At 46.4% G+C, this 25,047-nt stretch overlaps 1 protein-coding gene across 1 annotated transcript in view; it reads left to right on the top strand.

The window, feature by feature from the left end:
• Pdcd11 (programmed cell death 11) overlaps positions 1 to 24,340 on the top strand; it is a 44,111-nt gene extending 19,771 nt beyond the window's left edge. The window contains 20 exon segments of the mRNA XM_040743359.1: positions 1,008 to 1,157; positions 1,815 to 1,930; positions 3,979 to 4,526; positions 6,085 to 6,147; positions 9,654 to 9,762; positions 11,670 to 11,759; positions 11,934 to 12,036; positions 12,429 to 12,606; positions 17,765 to 17,821; positions 18,285 to 18,407; positions 19,263 to 19,385; positions 19,807 to 19,987; positions 19,989 to 20,096; positions 20,234 to 20,350; positions 20,859 to 21,008; positions 21,139 to 21,386; positions 22,004 to 22,172; positions 22,435 to 22,588; positions 22,978 to 23,143; positions 23,660 to 24,340. Of these exon segments, the coding sequence (XP_040599293.1) occupies positions 1,008 to 1,157; positions 1,815 to 1,930; positions 3,979 to 4,526; positions 6,085 to 6,147; positions 9,654 to 9,762; positions 11,670 to 11,759; positions 11,934 to 12,036; positions 12,429 to 12,606; positions 17,765 to 17,821; positions 18,285 to 18,407; positions 19,263 to 19,385; positions 19,807 to 19,987; positions 19,989 to 20,096; positions 20,234 to 20,350; positions 20,859 to 21,008; positions 21,139 to 21,386; positions 22,004 to 22,172; positions 22,435 to 22,588; positions 22,978 to 23,143; positions 23,660 to 23,831 (3,125 nt within the window). The 3' untranslated portion in view covers positions 23,832 to 24,340.
• The last annotated feature ends 707 nt before the right edge of the window (positions 24,341 to 25,047 follow it).

Raw genomic sequence — 25,047 nt, 5'->3', positions numbered from 1 at the left:
GTTTTCATTGTACCTGTTGTTAGAGTGACTTAGGAACTTTCTATAATTAAAACAAAAAAACTGGTACAGTTTGATGAGGGGATCAAGTCTCTGTATAGCCAGTTTGGCCCTAGACTATGGGTCTGAGTGACCCTCATGCTTGAGTCTCCCCAGTAGTGTGGGGCTGTAGTTGCATGCCACCTTAGCAAGCTTTTTTCTTCTTTCTCCATTTCTCGTTTATTCCTCTCTTCTTTTTGTGTTACTAGATAGTGAACCAACCTAGGACCCCAAGCATGCTAGGCAAGTACGCTGCTGCTGACCTGTATTCTCCATCTAAGCTTATTTAAAGAGTAGACATTCATAAAGTAATCATTGCATGTTTATGAAATTCATACCCGTTTGCTACTCAGATTAAGATGAAAATCTGTCTGAATACTTACTGGGTGGTAGTGGTGCACTCCTTTAATTTCATACTCGGGAGGCAGAGGCAGGGGGATCTCTGAGTTTGAGGACATCCTGGTCTATAGAGTGAGTTCCACAACAGCCAGGGTTATACATAGAGAAACCCTGTCTTGGAAAACAAAAACAAACAAACATTATGATTATTTGTGTGTACTCATGAGAGAATGTGAGTATGCCATAGTATGCATATGTAGGTCAGAGAATAATCTGTGGGAATTGGTTCTTTCCTTCCACCGCCTGGGTTACAGGGGTTGAACTCAGGTCCTCAGACTTGACAGCAGGAGCCCATTGAGTAATTTTGTTTTTGTGCTAGGTTTGTTTGTTGAGACAAGGTCTCACTGTGTAGCTCTAGCTGTCCTAGAAGTCACTATGTGTAGACCATGCTGGCCTCTAATTCTCAGAGATCTGAGTCTCTGCCTTTCACATCAGGTCTGAGCTGGATGGTTTGCAGGAAGTGAATTACTCCTTCAGTGATTGAGTGTTCCTCTGCACATTTCCAGAGAAAAGGAATGCTGAGAGCCAGCCCTTCAGTAATTAACTCCCTGCTTCCTTTGGGCCTTTGACAGACTCTGTGTTGATCCAGACACTGGCTGAGATGACCCCAGGGATGGTTCTTAATGTTGTGGTACAAGAGGTGTTGCAAGATGGTTCAGTGGTGTTCAGTGGGGGCCCCGTGCCTGACCTGATCTTGAAAGCCAGCCGGTACCACCGGGCAGGTGAGTTTGCTCCTCATGGATTGTTGGGAGACTCTGGGCTTACTTGCTGCCTCTGCTGGGTACAGAGTTTCCAAGGTCACATAGTGATGAGTTGATTCAGTTGACGTTTACTTACCTTGTGTGAATGAAAATCAAGTCTGTTGATAGCAGGATAAATGTTTAAGTATGGCTCTTGTGGTGATTAGTGTAACAGGATTTCAGATTGCCTGGGTCTGCCTCTGGGCATGCCTAGGCAGCAAGGGCACCTTGTCTATGTTAATTGCAATGGGACAGCCTGGACTGGGTCCTGGGCCATGAAAGTGAAGAAAGGGAGCTGAATAGCAGCATGCGCCCTTTGCTTTCTGCGTTTCCTGTTCCTGCTGACCTTTCTTCCTCACCATGGTGGACTGCACCATGAGCTAACCCTGTCTCCCATAAGCTGCTCTGTCAGGGTGTTTTATTACAGCAGCAGGAAATCCAGACAGAAGAGCCTTATTATGTTTGGATAAAGTTGGGATTTTATGTTATTAAGACCCACCCCAGTCCTGGCTAGGTGTAGTAGACCACCTTGGTTTCCCTAACTGTGGAGCATCCTTGCCCTTTGGACTGAGGGGCAGAGCAACCTTCCCTTCCCCTGCCCACAAAGCTGACCACACTGTGCTTGGTTCTGCACTGCAGGGCAGGAGCTGGAGTCTGGGCAGAAGAGGAGGGTTGTCGTCCTACATGTGGACATGTTGAAGTTGGAGGTCCACGTTTCCCTTCACCAGGATTTGGTGAATAGGAAAGCTAGAAAGGTAAGCTCACTTACTGTTTCCGTCTTTGAGGCTTTGTATCTTGACTTCCACACTAGACTCACAGCTCAGGGAGCTTGTAGAGAGAGTGACTGTGTGCCTGGCTCTGTATAGGACATTTTCCATTTTTACCTCTTATACAGCTAATAGGACAAATTTTCATGCTGGTTAGGGTGACAAACGTTTGATCCCTCTATCTTTAGGGTCAATCAGGCACTCACTCTAATGAGTAAGTAGGACATACATAATAAGAAGGGTAAGAGCTCAGACCAGACAGACTGGCAGATGTGTGCCTGGCCAACAAGAGCCAGACTGTTTGGCTCCATCCAGTTGTTATCAGAGGACTACCTGGATCTAATGATCTAATGTTGCTAAATGTACATTTTCTCCCGCCCCACACCAAATCCCCACTTACCTCTTTGGGTTTGAGTTCAGTTCTGCCTTGGCCTCTCAAACGCTATTTTTAAATAGGTATGTACCACCATGCCTTTGATTTTTTTTTTTTTTTTTTTTTTTACACGAGACAGGGTTTCTCTGTATTGTTTCAGAGGCTATCGGTCCAGCCTAGCCTCGAACTCACAGAGATCCGCCTGCCTCTGCCTCCCGAGTGCTGGGATTAAAGGCGTGCGCCACCACCGCCCAGCTATGCCTTTGATTTTTAAGAAAAGGCACAACTTGGATTTTATTTTTACTAAATGTTGAAAATGTTGTGAACTTTTCTTTCTTTTTTTTTTTTTAAGTATTCTGAAACAAACACATCAGGTGTGGGCATATCTTATGCCCAGGTAGCATGTCCATGCTCTTTCCTGAATATCTCTGTACCCTTTTGTATGATGGATGTAAGAGCTGGGTGTGGTAATACACTCCTTTAATCCCCCAGAAGCAAATAGATACCTGAGTTCAAGGCCAGTCTGGTCTACATAGCATCCAGGATATCCAGGGCTACACGGAGAAACCTTGTCTTGAAAAATCAAAAAATAAAAACAGGTTTAAGGAAAATCTCAAAATCTGTAGACATTTTCTCTGGGTAAGAATATACAGGTTGTGTATTGCTTATTCAAAATGAAATGCTTGGCACCTTCCTGGGTGCTGAGATTATAGGTGTATATCAGCATGCTAGGCAACTTCAGGCTTTTGAATTTGGAATATTTACATAGACATCTCTTGCTTATTATTCCTAATTGAAAAGATCTGAAGAAACTTGTAATGCCTAAAATGTGAAACTTAAGTCTCATATGCTAATAACTCTAGAAAACATTGATTTGGGAGCGTTTTGGGTTTTAGATTTTTCAGTTAGATATATTCAATTTGTATTTGATCATTATCCCAAACATTTTTTATTGCTGGTTGTTTGTTTTTTTGAAAGAGTTTCTCATGTGTAGCTCTAACTGGCCTAGAAATTACCAAGTGACCCTTGAACTCTTGTGATTGTCCTACCTCAGCTGCCAGCTGTCAGCATTACAGATGCATGTCAGCATGTCTGGCGGTCTCTCTCAGTGTGGTAAGGCCCTGCCATCTTACCATCCAAGTGAAATTTAGGTGCAGAAGAGCATGAAGGCAATCAGATTTTGAGGCAGGCGGAGCAGAGTGCTTTGAACACAGTGTTAATGACTCCTGCCTCAAAGATGTAACAAGTGCCGTAGGACCGTGGCAGCACAGTCAGTCTTAAGACCACTGGTGGTCTCCTAGCTGTGTATCAGATTCACCAGAGTAACTCCCAAAGTTGAGATTCGCTAGTTCTAGGATTGGACATAGGAATTTACATTCAAACCAAACCAAGGCCAGGCGTGATAGCATACATCTGTAATCCCAGCACTTAGGAAGCTGAGGCAGGAGTATTTGAGCTCTAGGCCACTGTGTACTACATAGTAAAACTTCATCTAAAAGCAAAGAACTGATGCTGGGAACTGAGAGTTCAGGAAAAGAAAGCCATGTCTGTGGCTTGCAACCCAGTCTCCTAGGTATCAGGGCTTCTTCACACATTGCCGTGTGGAGCCATGCCTAAAGTAATCATACTGTGTGAGAGTGAATAGGACTCTTGCCTTTTCCAGCTGAGAAAAAGCAGCAGACACCAAGGCATCGTGCAGCACCTGGAGGAATCCTTTGCCGTGGCCTCCTTGATGGAGACTGGCCAGCTTGTAGCTTTCTCCCTGACCTCTCACCTCAATGACACCTTCCACTTTGACTCTGAGAAGCTACATGTGGGACAGGGTGTCTGCCTCACCCTCAAGACCACAGAACCAGGAGTGACTGGTCTGATTTTGGCTGTGGAAGGGCCAGCTTCTAAGAGGACCAGCACACCAGCTCGGAGGGATTCAGAGACAGTTAATGACAAAGAGGAGGAAGAGGAGGACACCGATTTGATTGTGAAGACTAAAAAGAAGCATGGCCTGGCTATTGGGGATAAAGTCACTGGGACCATTAAGTCTGTGAAGGCCACTCATGTCGTTGTGACTCTAGAAGATGGCATCATCGGCTGTATCCATGCTTCCAGCATTCTAGACGATGTTCCAGTGGGCACCTCTCCTACAACCACCCTAAAAGTTGGGGAGAAAGTCACTGCGCGAGTGATTGGTGGGCGAGATCTGAAGACATCTAAGTATGAGGTTTTGGGAGATTGGGCTGACTCTGAAGGGATTGTGGCAATTAGGGGAGGAATGGGCACATAGGCAAATATTAAAAAGGTGCATGTAAATATTTTCTCTCAGTTAACTAAAGGGCAATCAGTCAGAGCCTTTAGCTTATTGTTTTTAAATATAGAGTGTAGTGGTTAAAGGGTGGATCTAAAGTTAGACCTGGCTTTGAATTATTTCCATAACTTGTAAAGTTAGAATAATGGCCTAGTCTGCATTGGAAAGCCATTGAGAAAGCTGAATAAGTGAGCATGTCTGCTGCCTGCTTAGTAGGTTGCTTCCTCATAGCTTACTCAGTATTTATCAGCAGTTCTCATAGTACACCCTCCATGGCACAAATTTTATTTTTATTATTTGTGTGTGTTTGCACACTTGCATTCATAGGCACGCACATACTATGACCCGTATATGGTAGATAGAAGACAACTTCAAGAGTCAATTTTGTCCTGTCACCTTGAGGAACTTAGGATTGACCTAAGGTGTTCAGGCCTGCACACAAGTCATCTTAAAGGCCCCTGACTTTAAATCTTGTTATGTGTTATCATAGTAGGATTTCTTGCTGTAGCAAGAAAAGGAAGGGTTCAAAAATCTGGCCTATGGTTGGCATACTGTTGTTGGTTGTCGTTTTCTTTTTGGTTCTTTTGGGGACCTGTCACCCAGCTCCCAAATAAATACACACACCTCCGGAGTCTTACTCTTTCTTATAAATGCCCAGCCTTAGCTTGGCTTGTTAACCAGCTTTTCCTAAGTTATCCCATCTGTCTTTTGCCTCTGGGCTTTTACCTTTCTCTATTTCTGTATACTTGTCTTTCTGTGTGGCTAGCTGTGTAGCTGGGTGCCTGGCCCCTGATGTCTTCCTCTCCGTGCTCTCTTTTGCTCCTTCTCTTCTCCCAGATTTCTCCTTTTTATTCTCTGTCTGCTAGCCCTGCCTATCCTTTCTCCTACCTTACTGTGGCCATTCAGCTCTTTATTAGACAGACCATCAGGCGAAGAATCACAGCTTCACAGAGTTAAACAAATACAACAAAAAAGAATGCAACACATCTTTGCATTGTTAAACATATGTGCCAGAGCATAAACCAATGTAACACATCTTAAAGTCATAGTCTACAAATTAGGCATGCTTATTTCAAGAACTATGCATAGGTTCTTCAGTAAGTCATTCATCCTCTCTAGATCTCTGGAATGAAACGGCCTGTCAGTCAAGTCTTTCAGGCTCTGATTTGTCAGCCTAGTGCGAATGTGAGGGGGTGAGGTAGTGGTAATCAGCTTGGCTTAGGGTGGGGCACAAAGACCGTGATCTGGGATCATTGTGTTAGCAGAGAGTGAGGAGTGATTTGAGCCAGGCGGTGGTGGCACACGCCTTTAATCCCAGCACTCGGGAGGCAGAGGCAGGCGGATCTCTGTGAGTTCGAGGCTGGGCTGGATCGATAGCCTCCAAAACAATACAGAGAAACCCTGTCTCGTAAAACCAAAAAAAAAAAAAAAAAAAGAGTGATTTGATTTCTTTCTCTCTCTCTCTAGGTTTCTCCCAATAAGTCATCCCAGGTTTGTTCTGACCATCCTGGAGCTGAGCATTCGGCCAAGGTGAGAGAAACCCTGGCAGTGGCCTCATGGAAAGAGTGCTGGGCTTTGGAACTAGTAACCCTGAGTTCTTCCCGATCCCACCAGTGTTAGGTCATCTTTGCCTCTCTTTGTCAAGTCTTACTTCTCTAGACACTGAGTCTGTGTGTCCAGGGAACTGCTCATCTCCCTCTTCCTCCCGGGAGACTGAACTCATCAGAGCATGCCTACAGTCCCAGCTCAGCATCGTCAAGGAGTACCACATAGAAAGACTAGCACTCATTTGTTTGAAGAACAGATTTGACTACATGTTTTTGTTTTTGCATGCTGAGGGTGGCAACCAAGGTCTCTTGGTACCTCACAGGTGAGCCTCAGCTCCTGGCTACTTTTTTTTTTTAATTCCCCTCCACGTACACACCCCTGGTAGTTAGAGGTATGAAAGCTGAAGTGAGCATAGAACAGTGGTCCTCAGCCTGTGGGGCGTGACCCCTGGGGGTGTCAAAAGACCCTTTCACAGGGGATGCCTAAGATCATTGGAAAACACAAATATTTATATTGTGGTTCATAACAGTAGCAAACATATACTTATGAAGTAGCAATGAAAGAATTTTTTGGTTTGGAGTCACTACAACATGAGGGTCTCAGCATTAGAAAGGTCTTATACTTGAAATCCTAGCACTTAGGAGGCTAATGCAGGAGGATTGCCACAAATTCAAGGCCAGGCTCGGCTGAAGAGTAAGAGCCTGTCTCACAGAGCAAGAGTAGAATGTCAGCATTGTCTTCAGGTTTGCTCGTCAGTGTCTTAGCAAAAAGAACATTTTGCTCTGGACCCAATGTTTTAGAACTCGGTAGTTCCTGAAACAAGCACTGTAGCCAAGAATACTTATTCTGTCAGTACATGCACATCCTCACTGCTTGAGGACAGAAAGCTAATGTGGACTTTCAGGTGCTCTGGTGCATCGTGTGGGAGACGGGGGGAGGACTGTGGTCCCTGCCATGGTGACTCCTGTTTTCATTTTGACCTGCAGGCCTGCTTGTTTCTGCTTCCCCTATAAAAGACACAACCTTTTGGGTTGATGGACCATCAGTAAACTGTGCTGAAGACATGTGACCATAGGAACGCCACGCAGGGTCACCTGGGACCTGACAGGGATGTTACAGAAAGACTTTTAGAAAAACTTCTTAGAAGCAGTGTCTGATCAGCAGCCTGAAGGATCAGGGGATTTCTGGGAAGGCTTGTGTCTGAGGTAGGGGGGAGATTTCCGGGACATTGAGTTTTATTTGCTGTCCATATTTTTTTTTTTTTTGAGACAGGGTTTCTCTGTGTAGCTGTGTAGACCAGGCTAGCCTCGAACTCACAGAGATCCACCTGCCTCTGCCTCCTGAGTGCTGGGATTAAAGGCATGAGCCACCATTACCCAGTTAACCATATTTTTTAAACTTTAAACTCAGCCTATTCATTTTAGATTTAGTGCATTGACCACATATTTTTGTTTGCTCTGGTTTACTTAGTTTTGAAGATTTTTTTTATTGTATCCTCTACAGGCTTTGTTCTGAATAATGAAGAGCCTTCACCATGCTAGTGGTTTTAGTGCAGTATCTTTCCCTTTGCACTGTGATGTTATGTGTTTTAGTTAGCAACATTTAATTAAGGTTGAGGTCAAGTCGTTTACTTGAACTAAGGATAAAGGTCTCAAACTAATGGGTGCTGCCAGGTGACTGCCAGAAGTGGCTGCAATGTTGCAAATTGAACCTCAGCCCTCTGCTGCACCAGTGCCCCAACCACCGAGCCATCCCTCCAGCTCCTGATGTTTATGTTTAAAATTAGTACTTGGAAGTCAAGATGAAAAACATTTGAATGGTTCTGTATCCACTTACTCAATGGCATGATACTTCCTTTTCTTCATTAAAATTTTATTTTTGAAGCGGTCCATCTACAGCTGATAGTAGAAGTCAGTAGAGGTCACTAGGACTCCCAGTTTCTTATATTTGTGCTTCAGGAACACATCTAGGTCTATGACCTCTGAAAGTGTTCTTTTCTTTTCCTTTCTCTCACTAGTAGCTATTCAAAATGAGTTATTGCAATCTATTGTGTGTGTGTGGGGGGGGTGTGGGTGTGGGTGTGGGTGTGGTGATGGTGGTTTTTTGGTCCAAGATTTCTTGTATAGCTCTGGCTGTGTTGGAACTCACTCTGTAGACCAGGCTGGCCTCGAACTTACAGAGTTCCACTGGTATGTGCCACCACACCTGTTTCCTTTAGGTAAAGACTGGCTTTTATTGATGCATTTCCTGCCCTCTTTGAGCTTTCTGTGTGTGTCACGACGGACCAGGCTAAAAAAATTAGTTGCTTTTTTTAAATGTTTTTGAATGGATGGTGGTTGTTCAACGGTAGAGTGCTTACCTGGGAGGTGCAAGGGCCTAGACTCCATCCCTAGCACTGCTGAAAAGAAACTTTTGGGGAGACCTACTCATTTAAGATCAGTTTAAATGACAGCAGTTTATCCCGTGAAAGTGCCAAACCATACTCATTCTCAAAATGAAGGTTTATGTTTAGGTTTGTTTCTGATCTTCCTTAAAATTACAGAAAAATTCTTAACAATGCCACAACAAACAATTCTGAGCTCATGCCACTGTGCTCACCTGTAAGCTTTCTTTTGGGTGGGATGACTAAGTCATAATATATATGCACTTGCAGCTCTTTTAGTGTAAGAAATGTTTCTGCATTTCACTAGCACATATGGCCATGGTGTGCATTTCTGCCAGCATCACTGTGCTATTATTTGGGTGAGTCTTGTCTCATTTTAGAAATTATCTGAGTGAGTATGTGGGTTAGCGGTTTTTCCTCCTCTTTTTCTGTTTGTTTAGGGATGTGTGGATTGACAACTTTCAGATTGCACACCCTTGTGTGTCTGAAAATAAGTTGATAATGGTAGCTTAGCAGAGTTAAGCTCTGACTTCATCTCCTGGCTCAGCAGCAAAGGGTAGAGTTACTGTGTACATTGCCTAATTCATGAGAGATTGTGGTCAAATTCAGTGAGTTTTTTTGGGGGGGAGGGCAGTTCTATAGACTAGCAATAGTTAAAGTATGATGGGAAGAATATATATGTGTGTTTGTGTGTATACATACATACATACATATGAGTTTGTTTGTTTGTTTTGGGGGTGTCGGATTGAGACAGGGCTCTTCTGTGTAGCTCTAACCATCCTGGAACTGGCTCTGCCTCCCAGGTGTTGGGATCAAAGGTGTTGTGCCAACACTGCCTGGCAATAAAAATGCTTTATTTATTAAGTTTATGAAAGACTCATGAGCTAGTTCACTGCTGCTTTATATATAAGTTGATGACTTGGAATATAGATGATCAATCCCGGGTTGGCTATTGAGAAGAGTCTCCCTTTAAGTAGAAAGCTGGCCATGAGAGTCAATAATAGCAGAGTCCCATACCAGCCCTCTGGTGGATTGAAGGAGGTTCTTTCAAGCCAGAATCTACCCAGTGGTTGGCTCACTCTTTCCTTTGCCTTTTTGCAAACAGTGAGTTGAAGAATGATGGATACAGTGCTCTTAATACACACTCTGTGAGTCCCATGGAGAAGACTCAGCAATACCAGGCTGGTCAGATCGTGACATGCTTCTTCAAGAAGGTGAGCAGTTGCTGCCCTCACTGCAGGACTGAACTTCCTCCAGAGCAGCGTGGGTAGACTGGAGTCAGACTGCACTGGGCATTCTGCACCATCCTTACTCCCATGCAGGCTGAGGGTGATGATGCATGGCCTCTGCCAAAAAAAACTGTCTCTAGGTGGAACCAATGTGAAGGAGTGGTGGCCAGGAGCAGATGCACCTCTACCATCCTCCCTTATGTGTGTGTCCTGGTTGTAGCCCCTGACTCCAAGGAGCTATCTGTGCATCCTTGAAGAAACACCCGTTCAACTTCAAGTTTGTACTGAGAGCATCAAAAATGTAATGCAGAGGGCTACAGAGGTGGCTCAGCAGTTAGGAGCATTTGCTACTCTTCCAGAGGACCCAGCCTCTGTCCCCAGCTCCCATCCGGTGGCTTACAGCTATCTGTTAACTCCAGTTCTGGATGTCCAGGGATCCAGCATCCTCTTCTGACCTCCCTGGGCACCAGGCAAGCACACGCTACACATACATATATACATACATACATACATACATACATACATACACACACACACACACACACACACACACACAAAACACATGAAATATACAAATCTTTTAAAACTATATATTAGGGAAGAAAAGGTTGAAAGGACCAAAGTTTTAAAAGGCATCAAAAAGGCAGCATGGAAGTTTCAGGATAAACACAGACAATGCCAGAAGTACCAAGCAGTGAATTGGTTGAGAATGAATAAACAAGTTGATATGGTGGCTGCCAGTGTCCAGTCTTCAATGATGGGCTGTGTGATGAAGTGGACGAATGTGTTGTTCATCTAGGGCTCTCTGCTGTTATGAACTGACAAATTAAAGCACCACTTGAGACACTAGCTGGTCAGCTGCAGCTGTCTAGTGGAAGACATGGTGAGTGGCACCAGACAGAGCTGATACTGCCCGGAACCACGTGGGCATGTTGCTCCAGGCTGTGGCAGGCCTTGACCTCAGCGGAGAGCCGCTGCAGGACCAGCCCACTCCACAGGCAGTGTAGCCTTGGCTGAGCAGGGTGAGCTGCCCAGAGACTGACTCACCTTTGATCCTAAGTCTGATTAGCACAAGCACCCGAGGTTTCCCATTGACATGCATGCTGTGTGCTAGGCAGAGGCCGAGTGCTTGATGTTTCCATGAACAAAGTCCAGTCTTTCTCCAGTGTTCAGAGTTTTTTGTTTGTTTGATTTAGTTTTTGAGACTGGGTCCTACTGCTTAGCCTTGTCTGGTCTAGAACTCACTATGTAGAACAGGCTGGCCTTAAATCCATCGAGATCTGCCTGCTTCTCCCAGCACACCACCACACTCAGCATGAAGTCTCTTCATTGTCGCCAGAGTGTCTTCTGTAATCATCTTTCTGAGCATGTCACTGATGTTTGATTCCTCTGGTCACTCCCCCCCCCAGGCATTCATAATCCTCAGATGTCTTGGCATAGCATATATAGTTGTTCATGATATTTTTGTACATATAGTATCCCAGTTAGTTACCATGACAGCCATCTTTGTTTTTCCTCCTGTTGGTATCATGCTGGTTCCTATATCTGGTTTGCCTATTTTCCTTCTGCTTAGTACCCTTTAAGGGTCAGTATCTACTATCTCCGCGATTGTTGATAGCCAGTATATTCCTGTAGCATTAAATAAAATGTCCCCAAGTATAGAGATTGGTGGAAGTGGTCATCATGTGTGCACATGTCTTCAGCATGTTCTTTTGTCTCAGCTGAAACACCAGGAAGGACTCATTTTCTGCCGGGTGGTCAGACGATGATTGCATTAGGATGGATTCCTGTCCCTGGGGAAAATGTGGGGTTTGGAGCTTGTGTTCTTACAAGAGTGTATTTTACTGTGGGGGCGGCCCAGGATGCCCTTACATCTGCCCTGTCCCCCACAGTACAACACAATTAAGAAGTGGCTGGAAGTCGATGTTGCGCCAGACGTCCGAGGGAGGATTCCTGTGTTGCTCTCCTCCCTCAGCTGCAAGGTCAGTGAGTAATCCTTGGAGAAAAGAGTGTCCATGGGATGCAAAGAACCCTGAGCAAATGTGGGGCTTGGTGGTTCGGAGGTCTTTGCCGTAGAGACTGTAATGTTAACATTTTTGGATATGTTACAGACCTTTATAAGAACATCAGATTTTCTTTTTTGTTAATCCTTTCAGGTTCTGAAACATCCAGACAAGAGGTTCCAGGTTGGACAGGCCCTGAGGGCCACTGTGGTCAGCTCAGATGTCCCCAAGGCCTTCTTGTGTCTGTCACTCATAGGTGTGGAAAGAAGCGGTGTCTAGGTGGGGGAGGGCGGGTGTACAAGAGGGGCTGGGGAGGGTCTTCAGTCCCTGTCTGGTTAAAGGAGACCCTTCAGTGTCGGGAAGCCAGTAGAGTAGAGAGCTTCCTGGAGTAGGTTGTTTGGTTTTTCTCTGGGCTTTGTTCTCTGATTTGTGTGACTCCATTACTCTCCTGGGTCTCCTTTTTCTAAACTTGCTTTCCTCAAGTTCTTTAGAAGGATTACCTGTCACATGGTTGTTGGGTTATGACTTCAAGCTATGACGAGCCTACTCAAGTTGGACACCAAGTCTACCTGGCCTCTTGTCTCCTCTGGACTGTCAGGCTGTAGCAGACCAGACTGCCAACTGCATTCCTGTTTTCTCTGCCTCCAGGTCCTTACAAACTTGAACAAGGGGAAATAGTCATGGGCCGAGTGTTAAGTGTGGTACCCAACAAAGGACTGACCATCTCCTTACCCTTTGGGAAGATAGGGAAAGTCAGTTTATTTCACGTGAGTGATTCCTACTCCGAGGCACTCCTGGAGGACTTCTTTCCCCAGAAGATTGTCAGGTAAGCAGAGTTCTTCCGCTTTTGCCTATTTATGAAATTGGTGGGATTTCTTTTTAACTGATGTGTGATGTGTGGCATGTATGTATGTGTCGTTTTAGTGCCCTCCCCCCAGGGAAAAATCTATCAGGTTTACTTTAAATTGATACCAAGTTGAACTGCCAAAACCTTTTCACTGAACAGCCAATGTTTATGAACAATTCATATGCAGATAGAAATGGAAAGGCTGCTAATACTTTATTTCTAACCTATTCTCCTCTTGTAGTCACAAACATAGGGCCTTTTGACTCCATAGTGGGGTGGGAAATGCCACTAACATTTAGAACGACTGATAGTAGGGAAGGAAGGAAAACAAAATTGAGAGAACTGTTTGCAAACACCACAGCACAGGTGTGTAGGTCAGAGGACAGCTTGTGAGAGTTGGTTCTCTGCTCCCATCCAGTGGTCTTCAAGATTGAACTCAGTGTGTTAGGCTTGGTGGGCAAGCACCTTCCTTCCTCTTAGACCACTCAGTCACCTCTCTGGCCCTAGATGGATTCTTAAGCATGTTCTTCATGCATACAAAGTGCTACTAGGTATCTTTGGACACAATTACCATGTGTTCTGTGTGGATCGTGCCGTCTTCAAAAGGCCATCAGATAGGCCTCACTTGCCTCTTCACAGGACCAGTAGCTGTGCTCTGGGAACACATGTCTGTTTAGACGTCCTGAGCAGTTTCTCCTGACAGGCTCTGCAAGTGGGGTGAGTCTGTGAAAAAAGAAATGAAGTGGACTTCAGGTAGTGTCTAATTTCACACAGCCCATCTACTTACTGTGCCTGTGATGTGGTTTCTTCACTCTGCCCATAGAGGGTGCACTCTTGCAAGCACCTTAGGGTAGCTAGTTTCTTGTGTGTGGATTTGCCTGCAGTCTGCTTTCCAGGAGCCATGACACAGAGACCTGCATACCAGCTCCTTGAGCTGGAGCCCCAAGAGCTAGGGCGTGGCACTAACTAAACAGCAGCTGTGGTACAGCTGAGAACATGGTTAGTGTAAACTTTTGTTTGTTAGCATTCAGAATAGAGGATATCATTAAGGCATTTTCATACATAAGATCATCATACCTTGCTGAGTCATCCTTCTCGTTACCTTCCTCCATCTCTCCTCCTCCACTGGTCTACTTCCCCCCAGATCGTCTCTCTTCTGCTTCCATGTTATGGGGCTGGGGGGAGGGTGCAGTTAAATCTAGATTCTGCAGGTAAGAAAATATATTTAACCTCCTTTCCCCCCATTACCCTCTTTTGTTGTATATTTATTTATTCTACTTTGTTTATCTTATATGTGTGGGTGTTTTTCCTGAATATATGTCTGTGAACCACACGTGTGCCTGGTCCCCACAGAGGCCAGAAGAAGACATTAGATCCCCTGTAGCTGGAGTTATGGGTGGTTGTGAGCTGTCATGTAGATGTAGTGATATTTTGTTAATAGCTTGCCTGAAGATCAGAGTGCAGATCTAAGCCACTAGTTAGCCACACACCAGAGGACAAGCAATGGTGGCCACACCTTTAATCCCAGCACTTGGGAGACAGAGACTGATGGATCTCTGTGAGTTCAAGGCCACTCTGGGCTACGTGGCAGTGAATCACTCTAAAAGAAAAACAGTGCTCACACCTTTGATCCCAGCACCAGAGAGGAATATAAGGCAGGAGCTCAGTGCAGTCTGAGGTTTGGTGGAGAGCATTGCAGTCTACAGTCATGCTAAGGACAGGATCCCCTTTGATCTTAGCCTTGGTGGAGGTGAGCACTCTCTAGTGACTGGCTGCTTTGCTTTTCTGATCTTCAGCTTGAACCCCAGTATCTGTTTCTGGGTTTTTATTATTTGTGCTACATGTAGATGCTTGGGAATTGCAGTCAGTGCTCATAATCGCTGATTTATCTATCTCTCCAGTTATCTTACCATTTTCCTCTTCTTACCCCATAGTTCCTTCCACTTTCATGTCTCCTGTGTGTGTGTGTGTGTGTGTGTGTGTGTGTGTGTGTGTGTGTGTGTGTGTGAGTGAGTGTGTGTGTGTGTGTCTTTCTGAGTCTGGGTTATCATGATAAACTCCAGTTTCACCTGTTTTCCTACAAAAGATGTAGTTTTATTCCTTATAATTAAATAAGATTATACATATATAATATTTTCTTTATCCATTACACCTGTTGATGACTTCTAAGCTGAAACCTGATTTTCTTACTGGAAAGAAAACCTCAAAGATGTAAATAGTATAAGTTCCTGTCTCTCTCTTCCTCCTGCTTTTGCCATATACTTTGACCTCTAACCTTTCCAGACTTGAACACATATGTGGGTATAATTTTACTTTATTTAGCAATAGAACTTCATCTTACATATTGTTTGCTACTTGCTTTTTTCTCAAAGCAGTTTATTATGATTTTCTCCTTCATGCTAATGCCTTGTTCTTTCACCTTATTTTTAATATTGATTTGAATTACCCTACTATATCTAAACTTATTTAACTAATTCTTACTGATAGATAGTAATGTTGAAGTGCCTGTATTTATACACATTTGGATGACAGTACAACTTTGAAATACATTTGTAGAGGTAAATTAAATGGACTAATTAATGTTATACATTTTAAACAATTGCCCTTTGTGGGAGCCTGTGTTTGTGGGGCTATGGTTGGAACCCAGCCAATTAGCCCCTGGTTCATATCAGGTTCATATTATACATAGCTTTTCCTCATATTGCTTATAACTTTTTTTTTAATCAAAATGGGGGTATGTGGTGATATCTTTCTTTCACAAATAAAGCCTGTCTGGGGGTCAGAGAATGGAGCTTGCCACTAGCTAACCGTCATGTGGCAGTGGGACCAGGCTGTCGGGAAGACTGCTGGTAACAGCCCTTCATTTATAGTCCCTAACAGTCCTGCAGCGTGACCACTCCCCCTGCTTCTTGGGTGGTAGAACTATAGGCATGTAACTATCAATTAAAAGGCTGGATTTGTTTGTTTTGTTTTTTTTTATATGTATGAGGGCTATGTGTATGTATGCATGTTTGGTGCCCACAGCACTCGCAAGAGATTATTGAAGTCCCTGGAACTGGAGTTCCACTGTGTGTGTGCTAGGAATCCGAACCCAGGTTCTCTGAAAGTGTAGCCAGTAATCTTAACCACTGAGCCTTTACTCCAGCCCAGACTAGATATTCTTTGTTTTTTAATTAATTGAATGTATTCATTAATTTTATATCCCTACTGCAGTTTCCTCTCCTCTCATTCCCTCTCCCCACTTCCCCCAGACTAGTTATTCTTAATTTTTATTTTAGATCTTTCATTAATTTACATTTTTAAAATAGACTTTAAAAATATTTTATCTGTATTTGTAAATCACCATTTGCATACAGTGTCCGTGCAGACCAGAAGAGGGCATTGAATTTGCTACTGGAGTTACACTCAGTTATGATTGCAGAATGGGTGCTAGGAACTAAGTGTAGTTTCTCTGCAAGAACAATCAGTACTCTTACCACTGAACTATCTCTAGCCTTTTAATTTGCATTTTTAAAATTTTATCTATTTATTTATTTATTTTTGGTTTTTCGAGACAGGGTTTCTCTGTGACTTTGGAGACTGTGCTGGAACTAACTCTTGTAGACCATGCTGGTCTTGAACTCACAGAGATCTGCCTGTCTCTGCTTCCTGAGTGCTGGGATTAAAGTCATGCACCACCATCGCCCGTTTAATTTGCATTTCTTATATTGGCTCTTCACATTTTTTTCTGTGCTCTTATTTTCAAAGCCAATTGTACATTTTTATTTGAAATACTCATATTTTTAATTTAAAAAAACATCTGTACTTTTTTTTGTGTGTGTGAAAATATGGTAGCCTTGGGGGTGAAGACTTTGTAAACTGTTTCTGATGCCCACAGACAGACCTGTCTGGGAGTTCCCTTAGGTTGTGTGACTTTGAGTTGAGACACGGGGTCTTCCTGTATAGTCAGAGCTGGCCCAGACTTGTGATCTTCCTTAGGAGCCTTCCAAGTGCTAGTAGCCCAACATGTGCTGCGAGCCCCACTCTCTTTCAAGACCATTTTTGTAGCATGAGAAAATTGGCATTGAAGAGTCAGATTTCAAGGTATGTATTCTACTACAAGCCAAGACAATGTTGGCTCATGGTAGAATGCATGCCTCTGGGAGACAGAGACTAGAAAACAGTCATGGCCCACTCCCATCTCAAATGCCCCAGCTACTGACATCTGCCGAAGTTGTCAACAACTTATAAATAGGACAAAAATACCCAGAGTCTGGCAGAAGAAAGCATCTTCAATGAGTCCCTGGGACACACAAATCGTCTTTGGCTTGTCTCTTGAAGCTTACAAAATGAGGGTGTGGCTTTTTGCAACATAGTCATTTTGGATACTTTTTATGATAGCCAGACCTGTGAGTAGCATACAATTAGAATTCCCTTCATCTGTCAGATGTGGGTAGGCAATCATTTGCCTCAAGGTAGCGCCTGAAAGCTCCTTCCAGCTCCAGGAGCTTTGGTGCTAGTGCAAAGCAGACGTCTATCGTGGGAAGCTTTGCATTGTATTGTGGCCATGATCTTTTCTAATCCTGTTTCACAATAGAGAACTATGAGTTAGTTTTACCTGAGTTACTTCAGGAACCGGTGAGAGTTAACCCTGCTTTTCCTCTTCAGAGTCTCTCTCTGCGCAGACCTAACTGTCTGCATGGCCACTCTTCCCTCAGTTATCCTTGTCCCTGTGTTCTTGCCGTCTCTTGGAGATTATACTTAAGAATTACTGTGGGAGCTGGGTGGCAGTGGTTCATGCCTTTGATCCTCTGGCAGAGGCAGGTGAATCTCTGAGTTCAAGGCTAGCCTGGTCTACAGAGCTGGTTCCAGGACAGCCAAGGCTACACAGAGAAACCCTGTCTCGGAAAAGAAAAGAATGTGGGGTGGTCTCATCTTTAGGTACAGATATCTCTCAACTTCTGACAGATTATGTGCCAATAAACTTGTAAGCTGAAGATTCCAGAAACTGAGAATGCACTGTGAGAGTATCCTACTGCATTTTACCCACCTGACAAAAGAATAAAAGTATTAAAGACTTATTTTAATTTTACGTTTGTGAGTGTCTCCAGAGGAAATATTGATGGTTGAATGTGTCCTTCTTTTTTGCCCATTCCAGATGTTATGTTCTGTCCACAGAACACCATGTGTTGACTTTGTCATTGCGGTCATCCAGGTGAGTGCTGGGGTTAGGTTGAAAACAACCCAGAAGACTCGTGATAGATCTCATTTCCCTGTGATAGAGCTCTGAGCTTCCACCTTCTCAGGGAGTGGTTCACTCACCTAGATGTGGGAGTCCAGGGTAGCAGGATGGTGCTGCTGAGGGGAGGGGTCTGCTTCTAAGGTCCATGATGGGTGAGTATGGGATAGAAGGGGTTGGTCAGCATCCATTTATTCCATGGCTAGAAATGGGTGTTGCTAAGGTCAGGCTTTAAACTTGGGCTCTCTCTGACTTGTTCCTGCATAGCCAGCTGTCAGACACATAGCACTGGCCTGGCAGGAATACAGGAGTAGGCAGACTGGGCTCTGTAGATTGCAGTCCTCTAGGTGCAGAGGTGGTCATACTCAATGTGATTATTGTGTACTGGGGAAGCAGCAGTGGTTAAAGGTATGTATATGGAAGCCTTGTATTCCTTTAGGACAAACAGAGAAACAAAAAGTAAAATCGAAGATCCGGAGATTAACTCCATCCAGGACGTCGAGGAGGGGCAGCTCCTGAGAGGCTATGTGAAATGTGTCCTGTCGCATGGTGTGCTCGTAGAGTGAGTAACATGAAGCTCGGGCTTTGGGACTTGCATCCAGAACTGCTTCCCTGGGCTGCCCTCTTGGCCTTGAGCGTGCTCCCCTAGTCAACTTTGATAAGAATGTAGAAGAGAGCTTCTATATTACCAGTTTGTATATTTATAAGTTTCAAATCTTACGTATATGAGTGTTTTGCCTGCATGTGTGTATGTATGTACAACATGTGTGTTCCTGGTGCTCTAGTGTGTGCAGAGGTCAGAAGAGGGCATCGGATCCTGTGGAATTGGAGTTACAGATGGCTGTGAGCCACCATATGGGTGCTGGGAGCCATCACTGTGTCCTGGAAGAGCAGCAAGTCTTCTTAAACATGGAGCCGTCTCTTGAGTCCCAAAAAGGCATGCACCTCAGCACCCAGCATCATGACTCTTAATATGGTCATGCGTGTTCTAAGCCCCAGCACTGCACATTCCTGCTGTGTGTCTCCTCTCCGTGTCTGTTTAGCAGCTTACGACTTAGACACTATGGTGCTGTAGTGGATGAAAGAACCTGGGAAGCTGCCTTGGTGGTGCTCTGAGGCACAGGCAGGGTTAGCCTGGCCTACATCCTGAGTTCCTGGCCAGCTAGGGCTGTAGAGCTCAGTGATGGGACCCTTGACTAGCTTGCCTGGGATGAATCTCCAGTACCTCAAACAAAATCTCAATTCATAGTCTCCTTATACATGGTGATTTCCAAAACCAACCTTATCCTCCTAGATGCCATGAACCAATGTGTCATTTATCCTTTCAAACCCTGAAGCCCTTTAAAGTGGAGACGCTGGGTGTGGGTGGGATGGTGGTGTATTTGTACCCACACGACTCTTGTCTGTCTCCTTTCAGCCTTGGGCCTTCAGTTGTTGGTTTGGCCCATTACTCACATGTGTCTCGGTGTAGCCCACCTGAGAAAGAGCTTTATGACAGTTACCTCCCCAAGGGAAAGCTCATCACTGCCAAGGTCCTACGGTAGGTGTCTTCTCCACCTGCTCTCTCTGTCCTTTGTTTGGTGTGAACTAGACCCCTTTTTCTGGGAGCCCCGGGAGGAGATTTTGAGGTAAACTCAGAACATAAAGGTGTGGGTAATGATATATGGAGTACTCAAATGAGTGAAAAAAACCTTTGACCTCCGCTCCAGCCTTAGACCTGTAGTAGAGGTGGCCTCTGTTGTTGGTGATGAAGCAGGTCCATCCTAGATGCTCGCTGACTTTTCCACTGAGCCGATGAAATATGTAAATCCTCCCTGAGAATGCTGAGCATTCCACGGCGGGGGTGGAGTGGGGGGGGGTGGGCAGGCCAGCCGTGGCTGCTGCTGAGGCAAGGTCTGGACAGCCTGCAGTGCCAGTCACCTTCTGTCCTTACTTCCTGCCTCACTCTCTTCCTGCATTAGTGTGAACCCGGAGAGGAGCCAGATAGAGCTGTCACTCCTTCCCAGCGACACTGGGAAGCCGGACGTGTTCTCTGCCTCCCCAGAGCCACGGCTTCTAAACCAAGAGGAGAGGAAAGAAGGGGCCAAGGAGAGAGGCCTGAAAGGAGAAGAGAAAAAAGAAAAAGAGCCAGAAAAGGAAAGAGAAGACCCAGAAGGGGCAGGAGGAGGTGGAGCTGTGCAGCCAGGAGAAAAAAGAGTCACAGAGGCCTAGGCAGGGCAAGCGGGAGCGCCATGAGCCTGCATGTGAGCAGGTGAGCACTGGGGAGGGTCACACCTCGCCTCGCCCATGAGAAGAGCGTGAAGCGGGCTGCTGCTGCCCAGCCTCCTCTGAGTGAGAGCACCATGAGGGCGAGGAGAAACTTCCATCCCTACACCCCCACCATTTCAGGAAGGAGTAAACAAGAGGCCAAAGAAGTCTGGGACACCAGAAGAGGACGACAGTGGTGTGGAAGTCTATTACCGGGAGGGCGACGATGAGACGGAGCAGCCGGGGGTGCTGCCCAGGGTAAGGGTCACCATCGAACGGGGGTGGGGGAGGCTTCTGGGGAGGAGCCGTGCCGTGCCAGCCCCATCCGCAGTAATTGCTGTTAAGGGGGGATGGAGCTACCTCAGCAGTGTAGCTCCTTGACTGGGTCTGTGAACACTAATAACGTGTTTATAAGAACTGAATGAAAGAGGTGGGCAGATGAAGAGAAGCCACAGCCAGTAGCCCACGCTCCTCGATGCTGTAAAGTCTCAGTCCTGGGCAGGGCCTCCTCGCTTTTGTCAGTCCATGCCACCATCAGTATCTCTCCAGACCTCCTACTGTGAGAGCGCGTGCGCGCACCTGTGTGTGTGTGTGTGTGACGTTTTATAAAGTCATTGTCTAAGTAACTGATTTAGAAAGAGCATTTTTAAGTCACTGTTGTCCCCTCAGGACACTGAGGCTGAGGGGGTCCTTTGATGTGGCAGTAGACAGGGGACAGGGAGCAGTCTGGTCTGCTTCCATCCCTCAGTGTTCTGTGACCCTGCAGGGAAAGCAGACAAAGCCTGCAGAGGTGCCCCGGCTGCAGCTCTCCTCGGGCTTCGTTTGGGACGTGGGGCTCGACTCTCTGACTCCAGCTTTGCCACTCCGAGGAGAGAGCTCAGACAGTGAGGAGGATGAGAAGCCACAGCAAGCCAAGGTTGGTGTGTTTCCAAGGCTTTGCTCCTCTAACTGGACTCCTGTGTCCAAGGACTGTCTGAGCCCGTGGCTTCTGCCTCGGGCTGCCGGGCATGAAGGAGCAGATGACTCACTGTCTTCCTTCCATGCAGAAGAAGAAGGGCAAGAAGGAAAGGGAGCTGGAGAAGCAGAAGGCCGAGAAGGAGCTGTCCCGCATTGAGGAGGCGCTCATGGACCCCGGGCGGCAACCTGAGTCTGCGGATGACTTTGACCGGCTGCTGTTGAGCTCTCCCAACAGCTCCATCCTGTGGCTGCAGTACATGGCTTTCCACCTGCAGGCCACCGAGATCGAGAAGGCCCGAGCTGTAGCCGAGAGGGCCCTGAAGACCATCTCCTTCAGGTCTGGCCTACGCTCTACACTTTGTTTTGGCTCACAGAGTTTGCCACCATGGCTCATTTCTTCCTGGCCAGGCCAGTAGCAGCCCATGGTCTGTCAGGCTCATCTCTCAAGTGTAGCCACCCAAAACAGATCACTTATGGTCCTCTTCGATGACATCACTATGGCAACGTTTACTGGTCTCTGTGTGCTAGCAAGGTTCCCTGGTAAAACAGGCAGCATGCAGACCTCAGCACACACTTGGGTGTGAACTATTCCTGGCGGAGCGGAGGTGGCTTTTTGAAGCCTGCTGCAGAGGGATGACAGCTCTATCTGTGCTTTGTCCCCTCACGGGGGAGAGAATCAGACCCAGGCCTCTGTTCATCTTTAGTGTCAGTCAGTTTGTAGTCTGGAGGCTGCCTTCCCAGGAATGGAGGGAGAAATCGGGGCAGGCCCAGACTTGCAGTAAGAGCTAGGGGAGCCAGGTTCCCCTTACAGTGGGCTACAGTGGAGACAGTCTCAGTGTCGGTCTGCACTTAGAGGTGGACTTGAGGACATACGTAGCTGTTGCCTGGGAGAGAAATAGTTCGTGGGCGTGCAGCCTAAGCTGATGGAGCTCATGTTCTTCTCACCCCCTCCAGAGAGGAGCAGGAGAAGCTGAACGTGTGGGTGGCACTGCTGAACCTGGAGAACATGTATGGCTCCCAGGAGTCCCTGACTAAGGTCTTCGAGCGGGCTGTGCAGTACAATGAGCCTCTCAAGGTTTTCCTGCACCTGGCTGACATCTACACCAAGTCGGACAAGTTCAAGGTAGGATGTTAGGCTCTGTGCCTGGTTGCCCCAGGCCACAAGCCCTTGAACAGGCCAGGGCCAGCAGTGTGTGAGAGCCTCACCTCCTGGGTTCCCCCACTGTCACCTCCAGCCTCAGAGGCCCCTTCCCTCTGCTTTCCCTTGCTATTCTCACACCTGTCTTCCATCCGGAACCTTCTTCCCTGGAGGGACCTCTAGGGAGGCTCCTCCCTCCCAGTCTCCAAATCTTCCACACTCCTTCCTCACTGCCTCTGTCCCACAGGAAGCTGGTGAGCTGTACAGCCGGATGCTAAAACGTTTCCGGCAGGAGAAGGCTGTCTGGATCAAATATGGCGCTTTTGTTTTGAGGAGGAGTGAGGCTGGGACCAGTCACCGCGTGCTGCAGCGAGCCTTGGAGTGCCTGCCCACCAAGGAGCGTGAGTGCTCTTCCTGTTCCTGAACACACCCAGGCCTGATGCTGGAAGTGGCAGTTGGTGTCTTGTAAGGGTGGAGCCACCCCTGAGTTAGGAAGGCTGATGGTGTGCTTGTGAATGGTGATGTGTGCAGGTCAGATGCTGGACCCCAAATACAGAAGCATGAAAACAATTAGCACTGATTCTGTTGTCCATGGGCCTAAGAATAGGGCTGTCTGCAAGGCTTGTGTGTGTCTGGCTTCAAACCCACAATGTCCTTTCAGGGGTCTGTCTCTTATCTCACCCTAGATCCTGGCCCTAGAGCAATGAGTCAGGTAACCCTGTCCCTGTAGCATAGTGTGCTGTGAGGGTCTCTGGAGGTGTCTTGCCTCTGACCTGTCCTTTCTCCACAGATGTGGATGTGATTTCTAAGTTTGCCCAGCTAGAATTCCAGCTGGGGGATGCAGAGCGGGCTAAAGCCATTTTTGAAAACACACTGAGCACCTACCCGAAACGCACAGATGTCTGGTCAGTCTACATCGACATGACCATCAAGCATGGCAGCCAGAAGGAAGTCAGGTGAGGACCGCGGTAGTCAGGGCTGACTGGGAGGGCCTGGGCAGGAGGGCACTTTAGCAGCTCCCAGGTGTCTGACTTGGTGCTGAAAAACAGCTTTGACATGGCTCCCTGTCCACTTGACTTCTCCTTTCCAGCCTTCGTAAGTCTGAGCTCTGCTGGGGGTGGCCTGGGAACTGTCATAAGGGGCTCTCACTTTTGTCCCCCACAATCCCTAAGGGACAGGGAGGGCTGGAGGTGGGTAGATAGAGCAGGGTTCGGAAAGAACAAGTGCCTCGTTCTTGCCTTCTTTCTGTGGGTTTAAGTTTGGCTTCTGTCGTGTGTGTCCCCACCCTGGCAGCTCTGTCCTCACCATGTGTCTTTAGGCTATGGCAGGAGTTCATACTGATGACACAGATGAAAAATGGGGTGGCTGCTGGACGTTAGAGGGACCTTGTGCCCGAGGCCAAGTTGGGGAGCAGTAGCTAGGAGTTGTGTGGTAGGGAGCCTGCGGGAATTGCTTCCTTGTTCTTCCTGTAGGGACATCTTTGAACGTGTCATTCATCTGAGCTTGGCCCCTAAGAGGATGAAGTTCTTCTTCAAGCGTTACCTGGACTACGAGAAGCAGCATGGCACCGAGAAGGATGTGCAGGCTGTCAAGGCGAAGGCCCTGGAGTATGTGGAGGCCAAGAGCTCGGTGCTGGAGGACTAGTAGCTCTAGGCTCTGCTGGACACTGTGGCAGCAGGCAGCATGGCCTGCAGCAGGCACCTGGACACTGTGGCAGCTGTTCCTGAGGACGATTTAAGTGCTGCGTTTTCTGCAGCATGCCTGGGACAGTCCTGCCAGAATAAAGCATTTGAGAGGCTTTCTCCTTTTTAAAAAAAATGAAATTAAAAATTAAAAATAGTTTTTTTGAGATAGTGTTCTCCCTCTGGTCCTGGCTGGCCCAGAACTTGCTATGCTGACTTGGCCAGCCTTGAACTCAGAAATTACTGCCTCTGCCTCCCAAATGCTGGGATTAAAGGTGTGTACTATCACTGCTTGCTTTAAAAAATATGTATATACATACATACATATATATATTTTTTTAATTTACAGTGCTACAGATTGAGCCAAGGCCTTACACATGCTAAGCAATTGTTATTCCACTAAATCACACCTGGCCCTTGAGGTTTAATGCTCTTGTTTTATCTAATAAATTACGTCTTTTCTTTTCCTGAGGCTGCTCTGTTTTTTTCAGGCAACAGTCTCTTGGGCTTCAGAAAAAAAAAACAAGTATTCCTTTCAGGAGCATTTGCTGCAACTTAAGAGCAGAAAGGAAAAGGCCAGTGGTTTTCATGGTCAGGGTCCCACTTTGCCTATTGGCAAGCTCTCAGGACATACCCAAGAGGGTGTTGGGAAGACATTGTTTCAGGTCAGCCCGTACCATCTGCCCTGTTGTGGAGACTGACAAGACAGATGAAGAATCCAGAAGGAAATAGGAAACTGAAACTACCTAGGAAAGCTGAAAGTATTGCTTATACTGCCTGGTCTCTGCCTGACTCCCAAGGCCAAGTGACACCCCCCCCACCACGACACACACACACACGCACACGCACGCACGCACGCACGCACGCACGCGCGTCTCCAAGTCTGCCACAGCTCAGCAGGCTGTGTGGTAGCACAGACCCTACTAGTTGTTGTTGTTGTTGGTGTGTGTGTGTGTGTGTGTGTGCCTGCCTAAGGGAATTAAAAAGCTTTCTCTGACAGCCTATATTGTTCTCTGAGTTTTCTGTACTCCAGTAAGCAGGACAGACGAGGGAGGGCATGAGGTTTTTAGTGTGGAACTAGTCGATGCAGGGCTGAGAGGGAGGAGGACCAGGGCTGTTGGTTCTTGGGCAGGACATTCTAATGTGATGTTTTTCACTGAGCTGCCCCCTGCAAAAGG

This window comes from Mesocricetus auratus, unplaced genomic scaffold (assembly GCF_017639785.1).
Source record: "Mesocricetus auratus isolate SY011 unplaced genomic scaffold, BCM_Maur_2.0 Super-Scaffold_4256, whole genome shotgun sequence".
Lineage (NCBI taxonomy): Eukaryota > Metazoa > Chordata > Mammalia > Rodentia > Cricetidae > Mesocricetus > Mesocricetus auratus.
Note: the sequence above shows the minus strand (reverse complement) of the source record. Positions and strands in the feature narration are given on the sequence as shown.